The following is a 21,882-nucleotide window of genomic DNA, read 5'->3' on the forward strand; positions in this document are numbered from 1 at the left end:
GTACAGTGGTCCCTTACTCTTTCCTGGCTACTGCCACTTCGTGGAACCACAAAGCATGAAGGTGCCACTACTCTACCAGAAACCCCTGGGATTGCCTCACTTTGCACATTCAAATTGGTCCACTGCACTCAGGCTTGCCCTGGTCCCTGAGCACACATAAGTCACTGCAGTAAGCACCAGTAAATGAAAGTTTAACATCTGCACGATGCAGAGTTCAAAAGGCAAATGAACTTGGGGGAAGGGGATTACAAGCAACTAAGAGACATGGCTTAGGGTATGCAGCCTCTCTGTTAGTACAGCATTTTACAAATCCATGGAGAAGGGCAGCTCTGGAGACCAATTAATTGCTGTTGAAGCAAGCTGAGGCATACCTATTTTAAGCGTCCAAATTTAAGGATACTCTCAGACTCTTCTCTAGTCCCTATGTCACATGCAATGTAGGATCTGCTCTCCCAAGCACACCAACCAGCATAGCTTTGGAGAAAACTTACTGAAAACCCAGAAGGAACAGAACGCCCTCCCCATCCCCACTACACTGTCGGGCACTGTTAGGGGTCCCTAAAGGAATGAAGCTCCAACACCACACATGGATGTCAAGGCACTTCCATGGTTGAAAAGATTATACAGAGGACTAAGCACAGTTCTCCCCCTCACAGAATGAACAGAAGATCCAATACTCTTGATACACTTTTACTATCTTTTACTCTACTTAATCTCCCTTATGGGAATCATTCTGTTTGCAGACCCTAAAAACATCCAGTCCAGCATCACTACACAAAGAGCAGGAAGCCTCCTCCCCAGCTCAGCACAACTGCAGGATGATCTTTATAGTGACACAGAGAAACTGTGGACAAATCAAAGCAGAACACCTAAGAAAGATTCCTGAAGCCAGAGAAGCTGTGCTTTAAGAGCACAAGTCTCTGACACATTTGGGTGTACAGACACTGTCCATTACAGCAGCAGTCCAGCAGTGCAGGACTATAGCAGACACAGCAGAAAACCCAGCTGTGGGTCAGGAGCACATAGGATACTTTGTAAGGAAGCTTCACACAGAGGAAGATATCACTGGAAAGCAAGAAAAGTTTCAGTCCTGCCCATTAACAGCTGGGGCTCAGTAAGGATACAACCCTGACTACTCTAGAGAGTCCTAGTCCCAGCAAACTTCCAGGTCAGGCAACTGCAGCCTCTCCAAAGCCATTTCGAATGGCTAGAGTTGGAGGAGCCTTCCCTGCTCCTACCCCACTGCATACAACTACTTTGAGCTGTTTCTGGTCTCTGTGTGTCCATAGTAGAGAAAGCTGGTGGGTTCTCAGCAGCAAAGGGCCAAAATACTTGGAGACTGATTCTACAGCAGTTCTACACCAGCAGAACTACCTGTCCTGATGGAGGAGATCTCAGTTTACATCAGGACAAGCGTGAAGGGAGAATCAGGAGAGCATGTCAAATGTTTAGGAGGAAATGGAGGTTATAGGCCATGTTCAGCCCCACTGAGGAACAAATGCATCCAAACTCTGGCAAGAAGGATGCAGATTGTAAGGGAAGAAAAGCTTCAGACTCAAGTGCATAGGGAATGCATATGGGTGAAATATGGGCTCTTGCAAATAAAACAAATTACAGAGCTCCCCAAAGCAGACCTTGCTAGAAACCAGATATTATCTTTTTGATATTCACCCTCATTAGACAGCAAGTAATAAAACCTATTAGTGAAAAATTCATCTCCCCTGCCCCTTGCCCTGGCCCTCCCCCACCACATGCCCTCCTGCTCTGATCCTCTCTCTCTTCTAGGATGGCTGTGATTTGTTCTGAGAAGCGACAGGTTTATAGGTTAGCCGACACCTTCTCTCTGTGGAATTTTAATTAACTTCTCCCATCGTCAATATGTTAAGGAGCAGGGTTCCCATTATACGAGGTCAGCAGCGTGTTTCGGACCTTGCTATATCAGCCGTCAAATTGAAGAATTAATGACGTGGCTAATTGGCTCTAATTCTCCACACCTCCCTCCCTAAAATATGGAGGGGTAAGCGGGGGTGCAGTAGGACGGCCTAGTGGGAGAGGCTGGTACAGTGCACGGTCTCATAAAAAAATGAGAGTGCACAATTTAAGCCCACTTGTTCATGGGGTAGCTGTTCCACCACCTCCAATTTATCACCCTGCAGGGAGGAAGGGGGGTGGGGGTGGGAGACTGAGGGTAAATATTGTGACAGAGGGTGTGCACAAGCATGCACACCAGGGAGAGGAACACTGTCCTGACAAGAGGCCACGGCAGTAGGTCATCACTTAGGAGTAGGAAGCAGCATGCCACTGGGCTCTAACCAGCCCAGTGGCCTGAGCCACAACCTGTCTGCTAGAAAAGAGGCCCTTGCAGCACAGAAGACAGAAGAGGGCTTCTATCTCACATCTTGCAGATCCACAAATGCACATGGCACTTCTTCAAAAACACTATCTGTCTCAAACACTCAGAGCAAAGGAACAAAGGAAGAGCAAAATCATAGCAAGGCTGGAGTGTCATTTCCCTGATAATGCCATCAGCTCTGTACCACTATGTTTCTGCTGCCTGCAAAACAAGCTTGGAAATCTAATAAGAACAGCAGTTGTGGGAAGTATTTTGGTTTTGCACAAGCCTAAAATTCAGTAGTTGCAGATGTCACATGGGCAGCAACAACAGCTCTTCTTCCCCTCTTCCTCAAGCTACGCCAAGGAAGAATCTCTCTTGCATGCAGAAGACCAGCTAAACCAGGGAACCAAAGAAATACATCGTTGCTGGTCAGTGTGAGATTTTAAAAGTGAGAGTTTAAGTTTCTCAGATTCTCTTCCTCAAGAACAGGAGCACTTTGAAAAACATCCTGGAAGATACTGCTGTATGTACTGTCCTTGCCTCCCATGCTGAAGTTGTAGTTGTAGAATTACACCTGCACTAGAAGCACAGAGATACAGACAATAGAGACTGGAAAACCTCATCCCTGAACTCCACTTCATCTTTCCCAGTTCAGCATGTTCAAAGAAAACTGAGCTTTAAGCAATGCATACAGCTCTTAAACAGGGACCTTTTCGCTCAGCACCTCTTCTGCCAGAGAATGAGAATACAAATTGTCATTTTTTCAGCATGGAAAAACTCAAGAGGATCCAAGTCACTGCTTGCAATTAGCAAGTCAGAGCTCGTTCAGCAAGAAAGAATGAACAGGTCCCACCTGAAGTGCTAAGAGGAACACAGAGCAATCTTCACGGCCTCTTTATGAGTGGATCACTCCACTGTTATAAGAAAAAAAGACCATATGCTCCTCCCTGAGCACCTGCTGCAGGCAGAAGCACTTCACCCAAACCAAGTCCCTGATCTGTCACATTGGTGTCTCAGAAAGATTTGTGGATGCACAGCCTATCCAACTCCTTTACTTCTCTCTGTTGGAAATTGGGAATAAAGAGATCTCAGTTACCTTAATAATGGGCTGATAGCAATGGACCACACTCGATCCTCTGTCTGCACTGTATGTAGACACTGACCAACTCTGCCCGCGGACAGGGACCAAACCTAAAGAGAGAGATGCATGTTATGCCACATCATCCAAAACTGCAGAAGGTAGGATGCACGCTGCTAATGTTGTGCTGGAAGAGCTGCCAAAATTGCCATGTTTACCTTCCCCAAGTTCCTCTCCCTGAATTCCCATTACTTATTTTTGAGGAGCAGAGCCTTCGATCACTGGCAGAAACATCTCAGCTTATGAGTATGATGTTCCACCCAATTGGTTAGGGAGAGAGCACCCCCATCACCACTTGCTCTCTAGGGGCAGCACTCAACACAAAGTTATCACCTGCTGTAGTTAAATAAACAAGAGGTGGGATTTGTTCAAATACGTTCTCTTGAACAGTGTGGAAAGACTTTGTAGCACCCCTGAAAAATTTTCATTAATATTATCTATAAAATTAATTGTTCACCAGTTTTCTTTTATAAATCCACCCCCTTCAGACCAAGTTTAAGTGTACCCCAGGCTGTTTTCAAATAGGTCCCCCTTGCTCACTGACAATGTGAGAAAATCTCTTCCCTCCCCCATCAGTGCAAACATGCACATCCCCTTCCACCAGTTCACCCCTTTGTTTCTGGGTCCTAATAAAGGCCCCAAAATTCTTGCTGGGGCCTCTGCCTGTGGCCCTCATTTTCTCCACCTTGCCATCATTCTTGGCCCATGGGAGGCAAGCCCCCCCTTCTCTGTAACCAACCCCCAATGTTTCACTTCAAGACTTCAAAGCAGGGAGTGCCCTATTTGTTTGTTTGTTGATAATGCCTAGGATTGCAGGCTATTCTTGTCAGCGGGGAATTTAGCACCTAGTGTCAGCAAAAGCAGCAGAAAAGCTTAACTCCTTTAAGGCATCCCTATCTCCTACAGGTTAAAAATATTGCTCAGAGCACACTATCTGCTGCCTATCACACAGGAATGTACATTAGCAGCTCTTCGGGGCTTAGTCCTAATCAACACTCGGCAGAGCCCTCAATAGCTTAGACACTTAGAGCCCCTTTAAAAGGCTGGTAGGGATTCCCTTCCACCCTCCAAGAGTCTCATTCGTGCAAACAAGACAGCCTACAAAAGAGATGATAAAAAATAAGAGGTGAACATCTCCAGAACGTATGCTGCGGGGAGCACTGGGTGGGCAAGATCTCACACTAGCTCCAAGGAAAACAGCCTTAAATTCCCCTCTGGCCTTCAGGAATTTGTTCTCAAGGTCGGGGATGTCTGTCCTCCAGCTGTCAGAGAAGTAGCAAAAAGGAATTTCCCAGAAGAGAGGCTCCACAGACCGGAGAGGAGCAACCCTGTTAAAGTGTGAGACAAAGCAGCATCAAGGCCTTGCTCCCAGGAGGCAAACGGCATTCCCAGTAGTGCCTTTTGCATCTGAACACTGCTTTACTTGGGAGTGATTTTATCCAGGAGTACATCTGTACAGAAGGACAACAAAAATAAATAGGGTCATGCTGCTTAGCAGCCTGTCAGGTAGTTACCCATTTCCACATGCTTCCTACAAAACCTTGAAAGAGACATTTAAGTCTTCCTTTGCTCCAACTTCCCCTCTTGCAAAACAGGAATAGCTGTTTTTCCTCTAACCTCCGTCAATGCTCTATGAGATGAACTAGGGACCAAGAGTATTCATCAGCCTACCCTGAGCAAAAGCCAAAGTTTTCAACATACAGCAAACCAAGAACCATTAAAAAAAAAAAAAAAAAAAAAAAAACACCACAAATAAATGAACATCATCTAGGAACATAGGAAAAGACATCATACCATCCTTTACAGAGACTGAATAGGTATCAGACAGCATGTTAAACACTGTACCACAAAGCAAGGATGGGTTTGAGATACATAGAGCAAATTTCACATTAAATGGCACAGATCTCCACTACAGTGTAGACAGATATACAGTGAAAGAAGCAAAATATCAGCTTCTGCCTTCTGCACGTCCTAGTTTAAGCCAGTAGCTGATGTTGTAAACCTCTGCCAAATTTTTTCCTTAAAAGCCTGGCACAGCAAGCATCTTTTCAGAGACATGAGCCTAAACCAAGATAACCAGTGCTCCTCCTGCAAGGAGTACAGGGTCACAACAGTTCTGCTGACACTTAAATATTCACGGCACAAGACCTCCGAAGTCACCTCTGCAGCAGCACCTGCAGCTGCTGAAACATCACTGCTCACCTTCGCTGTTCGGTCCCGGGAGCCACTGACAATGAGGCCACCTTGGAAATCCACACAGTTCACCTCCTGTTCATGCGCAGAGAATTTGACACTGTAGGAGCCATGGATCTTGTGAAGGACAATACTTCCATCCCTGAAAAACAAATCACCAAACAGGGAGTTTGTATCAGCTGCATCTCCCCTGGACGTGCACTTTTCACTAGCGCTTAAGAGTGTCACAAAAAGACCAGGACTGGTCTCTCACAGAAGCTGAAATCATGTAGCATTATTTACCCTCCACCCTTCACACATCACCTGTTCTCTTGTGATCCCACATCTGGCCAGTCAAAGCCTGATCTGATGCACGTGCAAATTTTCCTGGCAATCTTTCCACCTTCCACTTTGTGTTAAGCTGCAGAAACTAGCAGAGCAATCATTCCTCCTACTACTACTTTGAGCTTGCCAGAATACTGTCTCTATGCTGAATGGCTGGAGTATGGGAACAAGTTAGAGGACATTCTCACCCACATCCAAGTCTCGGCTTTTCATTCATTTCAGAGCAGCCATGTAGGGTGCTGTACTTTGAATTGACTACACAGACGTTTAGACTTTTTTCAAACAATACCGTTACTGGAATTTTAAATGCATGCCTTCATTTTCACCTGAATTTTGGGCTACAGTTCATGGGGAAGAGTCTCACCATATCCAGGGCAGACAGCCATGCTTGTCTCTCCCAGCTCCGTGTTTAACTGCTGTGTATTTTAGTGGCTATAACTTTATAAGCAACACGTCTGTCATTTGCTGAAAAAGGCCAGTCAGATGCAAAATTAATTGGAGAAGTGTGTGTATGCTGGAACGCTTGGCAGTTTTCCCCCTCTCCACAATTATATCAGTGGATCTAATAAATATATACTTGTCCCCAGAAAGCTTTCTGCACCACTGCAGTCCCAGCTAACCAGCAGTACTGATTATTAGAACAGTCTAGATACCCCGACTCTAACAGGGAAAGAAATGAAACTTGCACATCAGTCAGGTGTGCAATCAGTCAATCCCTATTCAACATCCTGTGGATGCTTACACAAGTTTAAAAGAGAAAAGGACACTTTATAAGGTCAACAGCATGAGACTCAGCTCTTTCACTGCTGTAGTAGAAGCTTTTCCAGGACAGAATCAAATTATAAGAGAGGAAGCAGCAGCAGTTGACCACAGCCAAGCATGAGGACACTGTGTAACAAGACTGGCCCCTCTGCTCTGGGCTGGAGTTACACAAAATCTTTCCAACTTCAGTGCCACAATCCTTGGGCTCCTTCATTCACGCAACTTACCCTCCTCCACTGACGATGTGGGAGTTGACAAGAACGAAGCGACAAACGTCCTCCTGGTGGCCAGAGAAGATGGCTTGAGGGTGACGCTGCAAACCTGTACCCTCTGGACAGATGGGGTAGGCCTGGATGGTCTCTGCTTGAGACAGGTAGAGATACTCGCCATCCAGCTCCATCCATGGCATCAAACTGCAAACAGAGAGCAGGTTGAGGACATGCAGGAGTGGGGAGAAGAAAACAAAACAAAACAATCTCACACACAAAATAAAAATAAAAGACTGCATATGTAAATATATGAAGAAAAACAAATGCCCACTCAAGAAAACTGAAGTTGGAGTTGCAGGTCACATACAAAAGCAGACCTTCTCCAGCAACATAGGAAGCAGGTTACATTGCAGGCATTTTTCTAACCAAGAGTTGAGAAAAAGGAAGCACGGAATCTCTGAAGGAGAAGGTGGCCAAAAGTCTAGTGAGGTTAGACAGGAAATACTTAAGGGTCCCTGAGCTTGCACAGGAGCCCTGTACTTTTTAAGAAACTAGACTCTCAGGCATTGGTGAGCTATGCTGAGTACTTCTGACAGAGCCTTCAATATGAGGCTGTTGGAGCAAACAGTAAGTTTTGATCCTGCACACTATTTCCTGATGCCCAGCAGAGACCATAAAGCTGCCAGTGTTCCATATGCATCTGAGCAGGAGAGCAGGTCACATCAAATACCACAGGTCTTCCTACAACCAGAAAGTCATCCACCTCCTGCAGTCTGAGGCTACTCAAGAACTTTATGCCCATCGTGTAGAAGAGGTATTTTTCTACATGCACACCTCTTCCACTGCTGACCCAAAAGCAATTGTGGAGCAAGCCCTTGATTTCTATTACCTGTCTTTCAGAAGAGTACATACACCCTTTCTGCCCCCTGCTTTCTGTGAGACATTGGCAGGTTCCTAGAGACAGGTTCCAGGCCATGAGCAGTGGACTGCCAAAAGAACTATTCCAAAGTATTTAAGATTGGTGTTACAAGTGGAAAATATGCTTTACTTCCTGGGAGACCAAGAAGAGGAGAAGACACTCAATGTCTGAATCAAGTCTGTTATCATGAGGATTATTTATTCCTGAAACAAAACCAAAATATAGAAGAAAACAGGCTACGATGCACACTTAGGCAGTGAGACCTTTGCTCAAGATCTTGTTTTTGTGTAGCTGTCAGAGAATCAGCAAATAAGATTTCTGGATATAGCAAGGCCAGATACAAAGAGACCTGGGGCTCATGTCCTATGGGGCATGGATGCATGGAATTGTCTGTACTCTGAAGCCACTGCTGAGTGCACCAACACCCACGGAAACATTGAGCAAAATCAGCTTTCAGACTATTCAGGAACAAACTGTTTTGAAAGCAGGAGGGCTCCTCATGAAAACCTATCTCCCTCTTTTTTTAGATCATTCATCCTCAGAGGTCATGCTTTTCTGTGTCATCAGAGCCACTACATGCAGCCGTACCTCACAACATCACAATGAGACAAGCAAGAGGACAAGACTGCTCATTAGATAGAAGGTTCCTGCTTGCCTTCAATCTCCAATTGAGAGATTCATCTCCAATAACAGGCTTTAGTCACACGGACAAAGTAGTTGAGTTTATAGCGTTCATCTGGGACTTGATCATATGCATGGAAAAAAGAGGCATATCTTTAGAGCAGCAGCTTTGGTTTTAGGTGGTCTTTGATTTCCTCTTCCTTCCTCCACTCCTACACATCCTCTAAAAGCAAGTGAATATCCAGCTTACCTAGACTACAGCCAGTTTCTGTGGCTCTCCTTTTGCTGCAGTTTAGCTTTTTACCTTTTTCTATGGCTTTTTCATAAGGAGAAGTAACAAATATGAAGCAGGATAAATGAAAATTAGAGGATGCCATTTGGATGGTGGCCTCATTAAATCAGTCCTTGCCTTTTCACTTGGGAAGCTGGTTTAGTAATGATCTCTAACATCCACAGAGCCTGTCTTCACAGATGGTTGCAAGCACTTCAAAGGCAGGTATACAACCTGCACCAAAACCCACTCTGCTCATTACAGCTGTTCCCAGGACTTTAGAAAAGAAGTGGCACATTATCCATCACTTCAATCTACACAGTACAAAAAGGCATGAAAGCTCAGTAGAAGGTCCCTGTTCTTCAGCAGCTAACAAACCATAGTCTTTCTCATTTTTCCTTCAGTCTGATGATGAGAAGGCTGAGAATTTACATGTGCTGTTCAGACAAGAGACCTATCTTATGCTTTGCTTTGAAAGCCGAGTATACCTTTGCAAACAAGAATTTAACAATGATCCCCTCTCATTAATGTCAAATATACTTTTTTTTTTTTAAGTGAAGGGGAGAAGCCTAAGGTATCAGAATGAAGAGGCGTAAGGCCAAAGAATGTCAATTAGCATTTTAGATTGTACGTCCAAATCAGGGCCAGGAAAAACCACAGGAAACAAACCAAGTATTTTGAGGGGATACCTAAGTCCACATCTGGGATCAAGGTATGCTCATTGTCAGAGCAGGACAGAAAACTGCTCATGGAATACAGCAGTAGATATGAACACAACAGTTCAAAGTCTGTAGTAAAGATTGGTAAATCCAAGTAAAACTCTACAGATCAGATCAAAGACAATTTCAAATTACTCAGCATGAATCCTTAGGTCAAGGCAGCAACTCTAGTTACCCCTCATCCAGCTGGCCAGCAACAGCAAAAATAGGCCAGCAACCCTATGTATCACAAGGAGCAGGAAACACCTCATTTCAGGGCACGGGCGCAAACCCAAGGCCCCACAGCAGCGGTCACAGAACAAAGATGAGGAGAAAGAAGCCACTTGCTTGCATTTCCATTTCAGGACCGTCTCCCTCCGGCAGCGTCCGTGCCTCCAGTTCTGAGATACTTTCACCCTCTCCTTCACTGGAATGCCAGCAGCTCTGCAGACAGAGGAAGAGAGATGAGATTAGCAACCAGGAGTGATGCTATCTGGACAACAAATGCACTCAAGCTGGTCACAGGTAAGCTCTCACTCTGGTTCCACAAACGATGAACTGGTAAATGCTGATGGTACCAGAGCCACACCACGGTAAGCACATTCATGAAAGCTGAGAAGAAAGGAACACTTAGCAGAGTGGGGGGTTATTAGCACAGAAAGTCACATCTGATGATCACTAGTGTACAAGCCTTAAGTCTGATCAAGACTTGATCAACTATACTGAATGCAACACAGGTTCAGACAAAATGTAATCCAAACAAGATGACACAGAAAGGAACTACCAGAAGAACCAAAGAAACAGCACATCACTCTTTTAATAGAGACTAAAAAGAGCCAATTAAGGACAACACCACACAAGAACAGATGGAGGAAACACTAGTCAGGAGAACACTGAAACTGGAAGCCAGAGGAGTGTGTCTATCTAGAAGGACTAGCAAAGAAACTGCTCCAGAGTCTCACCTGTCTGACAATCACATAACCAGATACAATAATCAGAAATCAAGATGTGTTCAGACTAAAGATAAAATACATTTGTCTGTATAAACCACCCAATGCAGACACACACCAAGACAAGCTATCTTTTGCAGCTGCTCACCAAAGGATAGAGAATTCCAGCACATCACTGGAAAATTCTCTACTTACAGTCAGACAAAACTACTAAAAGAGAGACTACGGCTCATAAGCCGTTGCTGGGATACAAATCAAAGTTATTGGGGTGAGCTGAAACAAACCAAAAATAACACAGTTCAAGAGGTGACAAAAAGTAGGTACCATAGAGACCTGGGACGAAGGTCTCTTTAGAGTCTACATGAACATACCCAGTTCAAGCAGCTGTTCAATACCCGGTTTGCTTCAATGTTTCATGGTTGATGAAAGATGGGGAAATAGACAGCTTTAGCTCCCACTTTTCTCATATCAAAATTTAATTATTCCATATCCTTGGTGGAACTGCTTAGTTAAAAAAAAAATCAGAAAACTACAAACAAGAAGAAACTCTTGAAGTTATCCTTCTTAACTAGGAGCTGTGAACCACTTCCTAGACTGTAAGAGTTTATCCCCCTTTCATGCATTTCTCAACAGTCAGTGTTCCCAGATGTATAGGATGAAGGGAAGATCCTTAAGAGATGGGAATTGGTGCCTGATCAGAACCAGTTTCCTCCTCCCTTCCCTGCAGTCCCCTCAGTCCACTTCCCAAAAGTGGCATTTTTGGGTACTCTGTCATTTTTAAAACAAAGATTAGCTCCCTGTAAATAAACATCTCCTGTGGTTGTTAATGGGTGTAGGAATCTCTAACCTGGCCCTGGGGTCTGGCCAGACTCTTATTTTCCCAGCCTTCCTTCCATAGCCTCAGGCTTCTTTTTCTCTGCTCACCCTTCCCTCCTCTTTTCTATGCTTTCCGGCACTTAGTCACCATTATAATTTGACTGCATTCCTGGGCATGTGACCCATTTTAAACAAAAACAGAAACCACACACAGAAAAGCTTTTCATACCCTAGAAAGCCATGCAACTTTAACTTTATGATCAGTAGAGCCACACCAATTAAAACTGAATTTAGAAAGCTACAAGCTCTTTATTTCTCATAGCCATTGAAAAACAAACAAACAAACAAACAAAAAAACAAATAGAGAGTCAGCCTAGGCTGCAAGAAGAGGAATTCCTTTTTTAAAGGGAGCACTTGCAGGAGCTCATGGGGCCAGATAGTGTCTGAGATGAGGAATGTGCAGCACTGAAAAGTCAGGTCAAGTCCACTCTCCTCATTGCTTATTACTCTCCCAGACAGAGTTCAGGCTCTCCGCCTACATCCAGTTCCATTCATTACTCCAAAACACTTCTCCTCCCCACACTCAACCCTCAGTTAAGTTCTCCCCACGTACAGATTTTAAGTCACCAGCTTACACAGTGATGGAAAATGCACTCGCGCCACAACCCCCTTCCAACACGTGCTAGCCCAACCAGACATCCTGAGCTCAATGTACAAACCCTACTAAGACTAGATGGAATTTCCAAGGCTCTGAAAAAGGTGAATCCAAGGTCAAAAAAGCAGCCTCCATCTTACACTGCTGGTCACTTTTCTGGCTGGGAGGCAGACCTTGGTCCTCCTGCTGCTGAAAGTGGAATTTCAGAAGAGTCACACGTTGGCTTGGCTCAGAGTACCAGTTCACTACCACGCTTACTCCTGCAACAGACACCTCATTCTTCCACAGAAATCAATATCCTCAATCTGGAAGGGCTGAGGGCTGTGCGGGGAGGACTATTTGGGGGGAGGTCTGGTGGGGTTTTGGGAGCGTTTGGTTTGGTTTTTTGTTTGTTTTACTGTTAATAGATATAGATTATTCATCCAGCCTGCTTCCACCATATCGCAGCTCTGGATCCAACTAATTTAAACATGTCTTAAAAGTATCCACCTTTTATTTTCCAGGCATTTTATTCAATCAAAATAGAGGCAAGAAAAGGGACATACGGAGAAAGTTGACGTAAAAATTGGACGGATACATCCCTCCCCTTTGGCAATGCCAAGGCAGCAGAGACTGAACTGCAACGATTTTCAAGTGCTGGTCAGAGACATTCAATCCCCTATACCAGAAGAGAAGTTAAATGAAGCCCAGTGACGGAATCAAGTATTGAGATATAATTTGATATTTGTTAATAATTTTATATTTTATTTGATTCCTCAACAGCACCTCCCACAGCAATTCCCAGGATACAAAAAAAATGTGATGAGAATCACTGCAATGCATGAGAACAGTTCTCAAATCTTAGAAAGTTAAAAAAGGCACCACCATATAAACTTAATAATTTGATTGGAAATTTCCTTTTCTCCCCTACAAGAGACTATTTTGCTTCAATCATGATCAACACACTTCCTACATGTAAAAACTTTTAAGAATTGTTCCATGATAGGTAATCAACAGACATTACACATCTAAACACAGTGGTTGACTTAACTGTACCTCTCACTTCAGCAACTGTGCTGAACAAAGATTCAGGAGACTAAACCACCTCATGAAGCCAAATACTACGCAAAATGCTGGGGAGGGACCACTATCCACTGGCCAGTGAATACTTTGACCTTTCTTAGTTTGCAATCCAGCAAAATACTAAGCCACATTCCTAAAATTCAGTACACGCATAAGCGCTCTGTGAAATCAAGATCTTGGCATTCATGTTCCCAGAGAAGCCACCCAACAGTGAACTTCAAGACTGCTGAAGGCTGACTCACCGAGGAAGGACTGCTATTTTTAGCAGGACCTACGCAGCCCTGCATTAGAAAGCAACTGAAGTACAGTCCCACATCCTAGAAACATAGGATGAAGGAATCAGTGAACACTGAATGTGAAAACTCAATAAAATTCAAGAAAAATGTTCTTAAAACACACCAGTGTGCATCATCTTACGCCTTTGCTAGGGTATCACAGTATCAACAGCTGATAGAGTTACATGGCAAAGAACATACAAGGGTACCTTTGTTATTAACTAATTAACCCAAAAAGCACTCTGTCGGGATCCCAAACCATACAGTGCAATATTTGACCTGACCTAACATGTGTTTCCAGTTGCACGCACTCCTGATGGAAGTTCCCCTTACAAAGACTCCCTTACGTTAAGAAAGAATATTTCTCACAACCTGAGAGGGAGTTCCAGGAGAAAAATCATCCTAAGCAACCCATTACAAAGGATTTTTCATTTCCCCCTCCCTACCTCACCCCACCATACAAAAAAAAAAAAGCTAAATGTATTTTGCTCAAATTATGAATTTCCTCTCTTTCTTGGCAGAGTTGCCAAAAGAAATGTAATATTCCTTCTGGAGTCCATTTCCCAGCTGCTGAAGTGAGAGACTGGGACTGTCCCCACACAGCACCACTGACCCAGGTGACTTCAGCCACCATGGCAGTTGTTGGCCTAGGCCTCAAAAGAAAGCAATGAAAGAATCACTCAGCCAGAGTCCAAGCACATCACCTCCTAAAGCTTCATATCCAACAGATTTTGCCTTCATTTATCCCCTCCTCACACAAAGTCCTTTGCCATCAGAAATGGTATTTCTGCAATAGCGAGAGCTTCCGCGCTTCACTGCGTCCCAGGGAGATTTCTACCGGTCATCTACAATTTCAGCATATGCCAAAACAGTGGTGCCTGCAACAACATATACTGTGTTACAGAAGGTAACACCGACATGTCATACTGTGTATTTTCCCAGCTGCATGGGGCATCCTAACCCGGCAAAATCCTTCACGTTTTGCTACATTTTAACTACCAAAAAGCTCATCTGGAAATGCAAGTCTGCAGAGACCTGCTGAGACTGAATCTCTTCCATGGACAAAATCTGTTGTCTACATAAAGGCTGTCACCAGCCTGCCTCAGGCCTGACTGGAAGGGTCATACAGAGAACAAACAGGTCACAGTGGCTAAGCCTCACTTTCAACCTTGGCCCTGTGGCAAGGGTGGCTAACACAAGGACCAACTGTGCTTATTTGTGTAATTGGGACACACCTGTTCAGTGGCAGGGTCTCAGTGCAGCCACAAGTCACAGGCCACCAACAGACAGCCGAGAGGGAAAAGCTATTTATGTCAGAAGCTCCTGTTGCTGTCCTCAACAGGTCGGCTGGCTTTCAAAATGCCTCTTCCAGGACAAAAATTCCAACTGAATTCCTTTAGCACATGACCCTTATTTAGCTTACTGCCATGTTCAGCCTGTCTTCTGTGCTCCCCCCCTCCCTACGTGACACAGGCTCGAATAACTCCAAGACAGAAGAAAGTTCTACTGACTGTTCTCTTGCTGTTCCTTCCCTTCTCTGGTGTGTCTATGCCATCTCAGTTAGACAGCACCAGGCTGTGCAGGTCAACTGCTCCACCAAAAGCTCTCACGAACAAGTCGTCTCATGAAAAAGAGACTCTAACAATACCTAGGGGTGCAGACAAATTTCTGTACGCACAGTAAGGACACACACCTTCACACAGGCTTCCAAAAAAACCACCATCACCAGGATTGAGCCCAACCACTCCGCCATCAGATGCCCTCTCCCTTACAAGTGATTGCAATGGGAACATGGCTAGAAACTCCAGGCAGGGTTTGGACACTCTCAGGGACCTATGTTGGCTTTTTAGAGAATGAAATTTGGGCTGCTTCAAAAAATGCATGGCCCTGGAAAGATCTGAGAAAACCTGCGGCTGCTCAATAGCTGTCATGTGTATTCTGATCTGAAAGAGTAGACTGTTAGGGTAGCATTTGGATAGAATGAAATAACCTATGGCTAGTTTAACAGAGATAATAGTGACAAGCACAGCACACATATTTTAACTACATAACTATTCTGAACTACATAAAATTCTTCCACTTTGAAATTGTGAATATTTTAAGGGAAAGGTAAGCAGGCCTCAAAGAACTCTTACAAACTTCACCTTCCTAGAACAAAAAGAAGTTCCAATGCTGTGGAGTTGTCCTGGAAGATCTGTCCTGCTTGGCATTAAGAGTTTAGAGCAAGAACAAAAGTAAGCACAGTTTATAAAAGCCACTGACTTTTCCAGCACAAAGCAATAGCTGCATGCCCTCTTCCAGGCTTTTGCCATTACTGCAATATCCTCCCCAGAGTACTCCCTTCTGCATCATCTACAGCAGTTCATTGCCTACTTCATTTCTGTCTTAATGTAATGAAATTTTGGTAAAACAAAAAAAGATGAAGGAAACTGAAGCAGCTTTACAAGCATTCCCACTCCCTCCCCTTCCAGTGGTGAAGGCAGAGGTCTTCTATGATTGCTGCAGTTTGCATTTGGATTTGACTTGCACAGATTGGCCATTTCCTGCTCCTGTAGGTGTATACATTTTTCCGAGATCTGGAAAAAACACAGCTCTTATTAACTCACAGAAATGCTTACACAAGCTCTTAAATACTCAGAGATGATAAATTCGTCCATTAATGGATCTGTTTTTCTGAACTGGAGAATATACCATGATCCTAGCAGGCAAGGCAGAACAGGGGATGGGGGGAGAGAAAATATACAGTGGAACATTTCTATATTTTGACAACATCTATTAATACATTACAAAGAGCAAATTGTCAAGCTATTTAGGTTGCAACTTTTAACTTGCCCTCTAAAATTCCTTTGTAACAAAGAGGAAATAAGTTTAGCCCAGCTGCAACTTTATTCCTTTCTTCCATGCTTTAAATAAAGAGCCACCTTGCAATGAGCTCTTTGCCTCTCCAATTTCTCCAGTCCAAGGTGGTCCAGCAGGCAGGCACTGGATAAAGGCTTAAAGCACCCTCTGCTATTCCTGGCTCTGACACTGACCTGCTGCACAGAGGGCAGCTTGGTTGACATCTCTCTGCCTCTGCTTCACCTCCCAGCCCTTGTTTACCCTGGCTATTTAGGCAGCAAGCCCATCAGGGCAGAGACTGCTCTTGCTGGGCCTGTACAACAGCTGGCAAAACAGACACAGGCTACAGGACACAACTGTAATATCACTATACTCACCAAAACCCCAAAGGCTTTGTGCTACTGCTCAGCTACAGTTTAGCTCCAGAAAGTGTTGTAAAGTCTTAACTTTACTGTGATATGCTGCCATGTGTTTTTGAAACAAAAACTGCACCTTTCACCTTCCATCTTGAAGATGGAGCTCAACTTTTGCTTCAGCTGCTCCTATGACAGAGTGAAGTAAAAATCTTCAGCATAGGGACTATCTTTTTACCATCCTCATAACAAGGTCTCTTAGCAGTACAGGTCTTATACATAAAATTAACACCACCATACAGAAAAAGTGGTAGCCTGATATAGAGAGACGCATAAGACAGGTGCCAAGAAGCACATCCATCTAGAACCACTCTGTGCTTCCGTAACAGTGAAACAATATTCTCTTGAACATTTATTTACTGCTGATTCAAAGAAGAAAGAACACCTTTTTAACACCAAGAGTGTGCTTTAAGAACCCTTGCAAGTCAGCTCCTGTTGTTCCTAACATACAGTGACTCCTGCTGATGCAAACCTAGTGATACCCCTCAGCCCGCCAAAGAAATTAAGTGTACAGATACATCTCTCAAAGTAAACTTTGTTCTTCTCCTGCAAGTGCACAATTGAATCAATACCTTAAATACTTAATTTGGCTTACATCTGTGTCTCCCAATCAGCTGAATGTACTAGAAACGGCAAATATGAGAGATGGTCAATGTTGTGAATATGCCTTTGACAATAACAGTTAGTGTCTGGGATTAAATGCATATCTTCCTTTGGCATCATTACAACTCAATTTAACATTGTTTAAGCCTAAGCAAGTGTCCAGAGATAACCATAGCTGGCAATTTTTAAAAGTATGTAGCCAGGATGACAAATAGTTTAATAATATAAAAGTTAAATAAAATCAAATTGTTTCACATATACTACTATTTTTCTTTTTCCTGCTGCTAACAGCTAGAGGTTTGCATCCAGTTTCTTATCAATCTTCTCTCTTCCCTGTTTTGCCATAAAGAAGTTCTATAAGCAAGCTGACTGCAAAACCAGTTTTTTCACATATAAGATAAAGCCCTTTCCTTCTGATCTTCTTGTTACAATTATCAGAAGATATACCAAACAGAAACAACATTTTAAAGAAACAGTGTCATTTTCAACTTAATCACCCTTTTAAAAATGGGTAAGTGGGGGTAGGGGATAAGTTTCACAGCTATCTCACTCTAGGCTCAAATTTATTGCTATTTACAAAGCATTAACAGATGGCTTATCAAAAGCCATTTAACAGAAGAAATGATCAAACTATTCTGAGATGGGTTTTTGTTTTAAACTGTAAATACTCCCTAGACTAGTTTTTAACTTATGCCAGCCTCCAAGGGACCATCAGTTTAAAATCTAATGTTAGAACCATGCACGTTATTTTATTAAGTACATTAACCCTAAACAGTTCCAGCCTTCGCTTTCTCAATTGCTCACAGTATTGCACAAAAACCTGTTAAAAATAAAACCCAGTGTTCAGCTCATGCAATATTAGCCAGAACATGCAACAGAAGTTTCAGCTCCTGAGTCAAAACCAAGTTTGACAAACTCAAGTGTTACCCCATATCACTAAGAAAGCACAGTTATCAAGAAGGTCCAGCTATCCATCATCTTCATCACCATCCTATTTACACAGTGATATTTTAGCTTAAATACCTACTCAGCTCAAATTTAACCTTCTGTGAGCAATCTACCGGGTTCCTACTTGGAATTACTATCAAGAAAGGCCGTGTGCCCAGAAGCTTACCTCAACTCCCACCCCAATTTGTACTTGTGTGTTAAATAAAATACAGTATCTCTCGGCAAATCTTACTCCCTCAATTGTAAGAGCACCAATCTCAGAGATTGTTCCTGATCTTGGAGACATGCATGAGGAGCAAGTGCTATGGAAGAGACATGGCTAGTTAAAACCCTCAAGCTGCCACAGAGACTATCAAACTCTTCTTCAGCTAACTGCAAATTTTACAGCTGTACAACTCAACACATGCACTCACACTGGTTCTTCTGCAGATGTTCAGATATCCAGACCCCCTCGTACTGCTATATTGCCAAAACTGTCTACCCTACTGGGGCAAAACTCATGCAGCTGCCCACAGATGCTGGATCTCCATACAGGGAAAACAAGTGTTTGCTTTGGGGCATTCTCTGTAAGATCTGGCACACCATTTCAAAGAACTGGAGAATGCCTAAGCCTTCCATGAAGCTAAAAGTAATTAAAGGATTCATCCTCCGGATATACCTCAAGGTTCCTTCATAACCACTTGTAATGTCACTTCAGTGTGTTATCCATGACTGAACTCCCCAGGACCACAGCAGTGCTGATCAGTGCTAAAAGCAGCTCTCAGTACTAGAGTTGTTTAAGGAAAACTTGAAAATAGAACTCAGCACAAGAGCATATCCTAGAATTACTAAAAAAACCCTGTACATAGCAAATCTAACAGCACTGAAATCCCTGGGAGTTCATGATACTCAAGCAGCCTTCCCTTCTCTGAAACCCTCTGACCTAGCAAACCTCTTCTGTAGCTGTTTATAGACCTGCATTCCTCTGCAGGGGGAAGTGGTGGTCCTTACACACACCGCACCTGGTCTGCCGTACACCTGATCCCTCCTGCAACTGAAGGAGCACAGTATCACCTTATTCTTAATGAAAAATACAGAACTTCATTTCCTTGGGAGACAAAATCATATATCACAGTAGACAAGAGTCCAATACACAGCCATTCTGCAGTGCTTATTCCTGCTGACTTCCAAGGGAACTCCGCTTAACTTTCAAGCTGTGAAGACTGAGCAGGTTGAAGTGCTGGCCTGAAAACCCAACACGAGAATTTTCACCACCACCAAAGTTCTGCTCCTGCGAGGAGGAGCTATAATTGTTTCTCTGAAGTCTGTGTTATTGATGAATAGCAATATGAGACAGTAAAATAGGGTTCAAAACCTGACATCCCTTCTTTTGAGTCATGTCAACACAGTGTTTACAGTACCAAGTCACTGGATGACAAACAAAATCCATGCCGGCAGCTACAGGAAAACCGTAGCAAGGGATTTATAGACCCTAACACTCTAAACTTCCTCTTGGCATCCTTTAAGTAGCAAGGAAAGCCCATACTGTGGGGCTGCCTCTGAGTGGCATTTGGTACATAAACAGATTTGAGAGAGAAAAGGCAGACTCTAGGTCCTTACCAACCAAGGCCTAAGCCCCAAAGGCACTTCATCTAGAAAGACGCTGGTGTCATACACAGCAAAGCCAAGAGGGCTCACACCTCTTCCTAACTTACGTTGTGCTGTTGAACTGGAGGAAAAATAAAAATAGACACCAGGAAAAGAAAATCAATAATCCCTACTCACAAAACTTTAAAACCCAGAAGCCATGAAGGTCCAAGAGTCACTTTCTCTGTGACAGATATCACCACCTATACCAGCAACTTGCTCTGTGAGGAGAGCCTAAGATACATGTTTCTGAGGGCCCATGCCCACTCTGAAGCCTTTTCTCAGGACACCATCCCAGGCCTTGCTACCTTGCAGCTTCTTCTCTGAGGTGTCTTTGAGACCATGGCAGGGGCTGCTGCTCAGAAGCGGTGAAGGCGCATGGGCACACAGGAGCCACCCCAGCTGCACACAACAGCTCCCTCCATCTCCTTGTTTTCCCACCTCCCCTAGGGTGATGCCCCTGAGCCTCTGCGTTTTTGTTTGGAGCAGTCTGGGGACCAAGCTGATCACAGAGCCACAGAATTGTTAGGGTTGGAAGGGACCTCTGAAGATCATCTAGTCCAACCCCCCTACTAAGGCAGAGTCACCTAAAGCAGGTGACACAGGAATGTGTCCAGGTGGGTTTGGAATGTCTCCAGAGAGGGAGACTCCACACCCTCCCTGGGCAGCCTGTCCCATTGCTCCGCCACCCTCAGTGTACTTAAGTTCTTCCTCATGTAGAGGGGAAACTTCTTGTAGTTTAATTTATGGCCATTGCTTCCTGTCCTGTTGCTGGGCACCACCGAAACAGCCTGGCACCAACCCCCTGGCACCCTTTGAGATATTTATATGCATTAAAGAGATGCCCTCTCAGTCGTCTCTAAACTGAACAGGCCGGCTCCCGCAGTCTCTCCTCACACGAAAGATGCTCCAGATCCCTCATCATCTTCGTGGTCTCCGCTGGACCCTCTCCAGCAATTCCTGTCTTTCTTGTATTGAGGAACCCTGAGTTGTACACAGTTCTCCAGGTCTGGAGAGGGCCTCACGCTGCAGCATTCCCGCTGGGCCTGGCGCTGAGGCATCCCGGGAAGCCCCCGCCATCCTCGCCCGCTCCCGCGCGGGGACAAGAGGCACCTCCCCCAGCCCTGCTGGGCAGCGCCGGGGCCGAACCCGGCCCCGCCACGCCGGGGTGCCACAGCGGCCGCTCCCTCCCGGGGAGGCCCTTCCTGTGCCCTCGCCGCCTCCCCTGGCGCGGGGACAGGGCGGCGCAGCCGCGCTTCGGGAATGGACTCGCGTCCCCCGCCCCCCGCGGCCCCGCGGCGGCCACGCCGGGAGCGCAGCCCGCCCCTGGCAACCGGCTGGGCCGCAGCATCCCCGGCCTTTCCCGGCCGCCGCCCCCCCGCCCTTCCGCCGGGAAGGCCGCGCTTACAGGTCGGTGCCGAGCTGGGTGAAGCCGGAGTTGAGGCAGCCGCGGGCTATGCGCCTCCAGAGGAGATCGCGGCCGCTGAGGAAGCGCAGGCGGCGGCAGACCTGGGCCAGGCGGCCCAAGGCCTGCGCGTCCAGGTAGGAGCAGATGAGGAGCAGCAGCTCCTCGGGTAAGGCCCAGAGCGGGGATGGGGGGGAGGCGGCCCGGGATCCCCCCTCCGCCTGGGGGGACCGGGGGCTGCCCTTCCTCCCCATGGAGCAGCAGCTCCCGCCCCTCCTCCCCGGGAGCCGGAGCTGCTGCTGCCCGGGGGAGGCCAAGCCATGGACGGGGCAGCCGCTCCCCAGTCACATGGGGCAGGAGCCGCTGCCTGTCACTGCCCCCTCCGGGGGAGGAGGCGGCTGCCGGGACCGGAGGGGGCACGGGCCGCCGAGCCCACCCTCGTTAGCGGATTAATTCATTAATGGGAGCCACTGGGACTCTCCTTGTGCAGCTGCCCCCTTCCGCCCCCCCCCCGACCGGCTCACGGATCTGTCTTCCGATCTCAGATTAGCAGTGTCACCTGATCTGAGTATTCATTAATAACGTGAGCAATTAATGGTGGGGACAGTGATCCCAGGTAACCAGAACATCTGCTCCACCTGGAGCAACCCTAGCTAGGCACTGCACCCCTGCAAAGGAAGGTGAACAGCAAGGTGGTTAATGCTCATTAATTATTCTTGACCAGGGTCAGGAGCCCATGTCACGCACAAAGTGACAGCAGAGGTCATCTGGTGCTGCACAGCAGTTTTCAACACTCTCAGATTCCTGGGACAGGTAACATA

General features: G+C 45.4%; 1 protein-coding gene across 2 annotated transcripts in view; it reads right to left on the reverse strand.

Annotated features, from left to right (window-relative positions):
• The window catches only part of FBXW4 (F-box and WD repeat domain containing 4), a 61,548-nt gene extending 40,136 nt beyond the window's left edge, over positions 1-21,412 (reverse strand). Inside the window, exons 1-5 of one of the 2 annotated variants that reach the window (XM_032695204.1) lie at positions 21,065-21,412; positions 9,819-9,914; positions 6,980-7,165; positions 5,676-5,808; positions 3,432-3,526 (exon numbers count right to left, since the gene is read on the reverse strand). In XM_032695204.1, coding sequence (XP_032551095.1) covers positions 3,432-3,526; positions 5,676-5,808; positions 6,980-7,165; positions 9,819-9,914; positions 21,065-21,315 — 761 coding nt within the window. In that variant the 5' untranslated portion in view covers positions 21,316-21,412. The remainder of the gene's footprint in view (positions 1-3,431; positions 3,527-5,675; positions 5,809-6,979; positions 7,166-9,818; positions 9,915-21,064) is intronic. The other variant, XM_032695203.1, reaches the window with a different exon arrangement.
• Between the last annotated feature and the right edge of the window lie 470 nt (positions 21,413-21,882).

The sequence above is a fragment of the Chiroxiphia lanceolata genome, chromosome 8 (genome assembly GCF_009829145.1).
Source record: "Chiroxiphia lanceolata isolate bChiLan1 chromosome 8, bChiLan1.pri, whole genome shotgun sequence".
Lineage (NCBI taxonomy): Eukaryota > Metazoa > Chordata > Aves > Passeriformes > Pipridae > Chiroxiphia > Chiroxiphia lanceolata.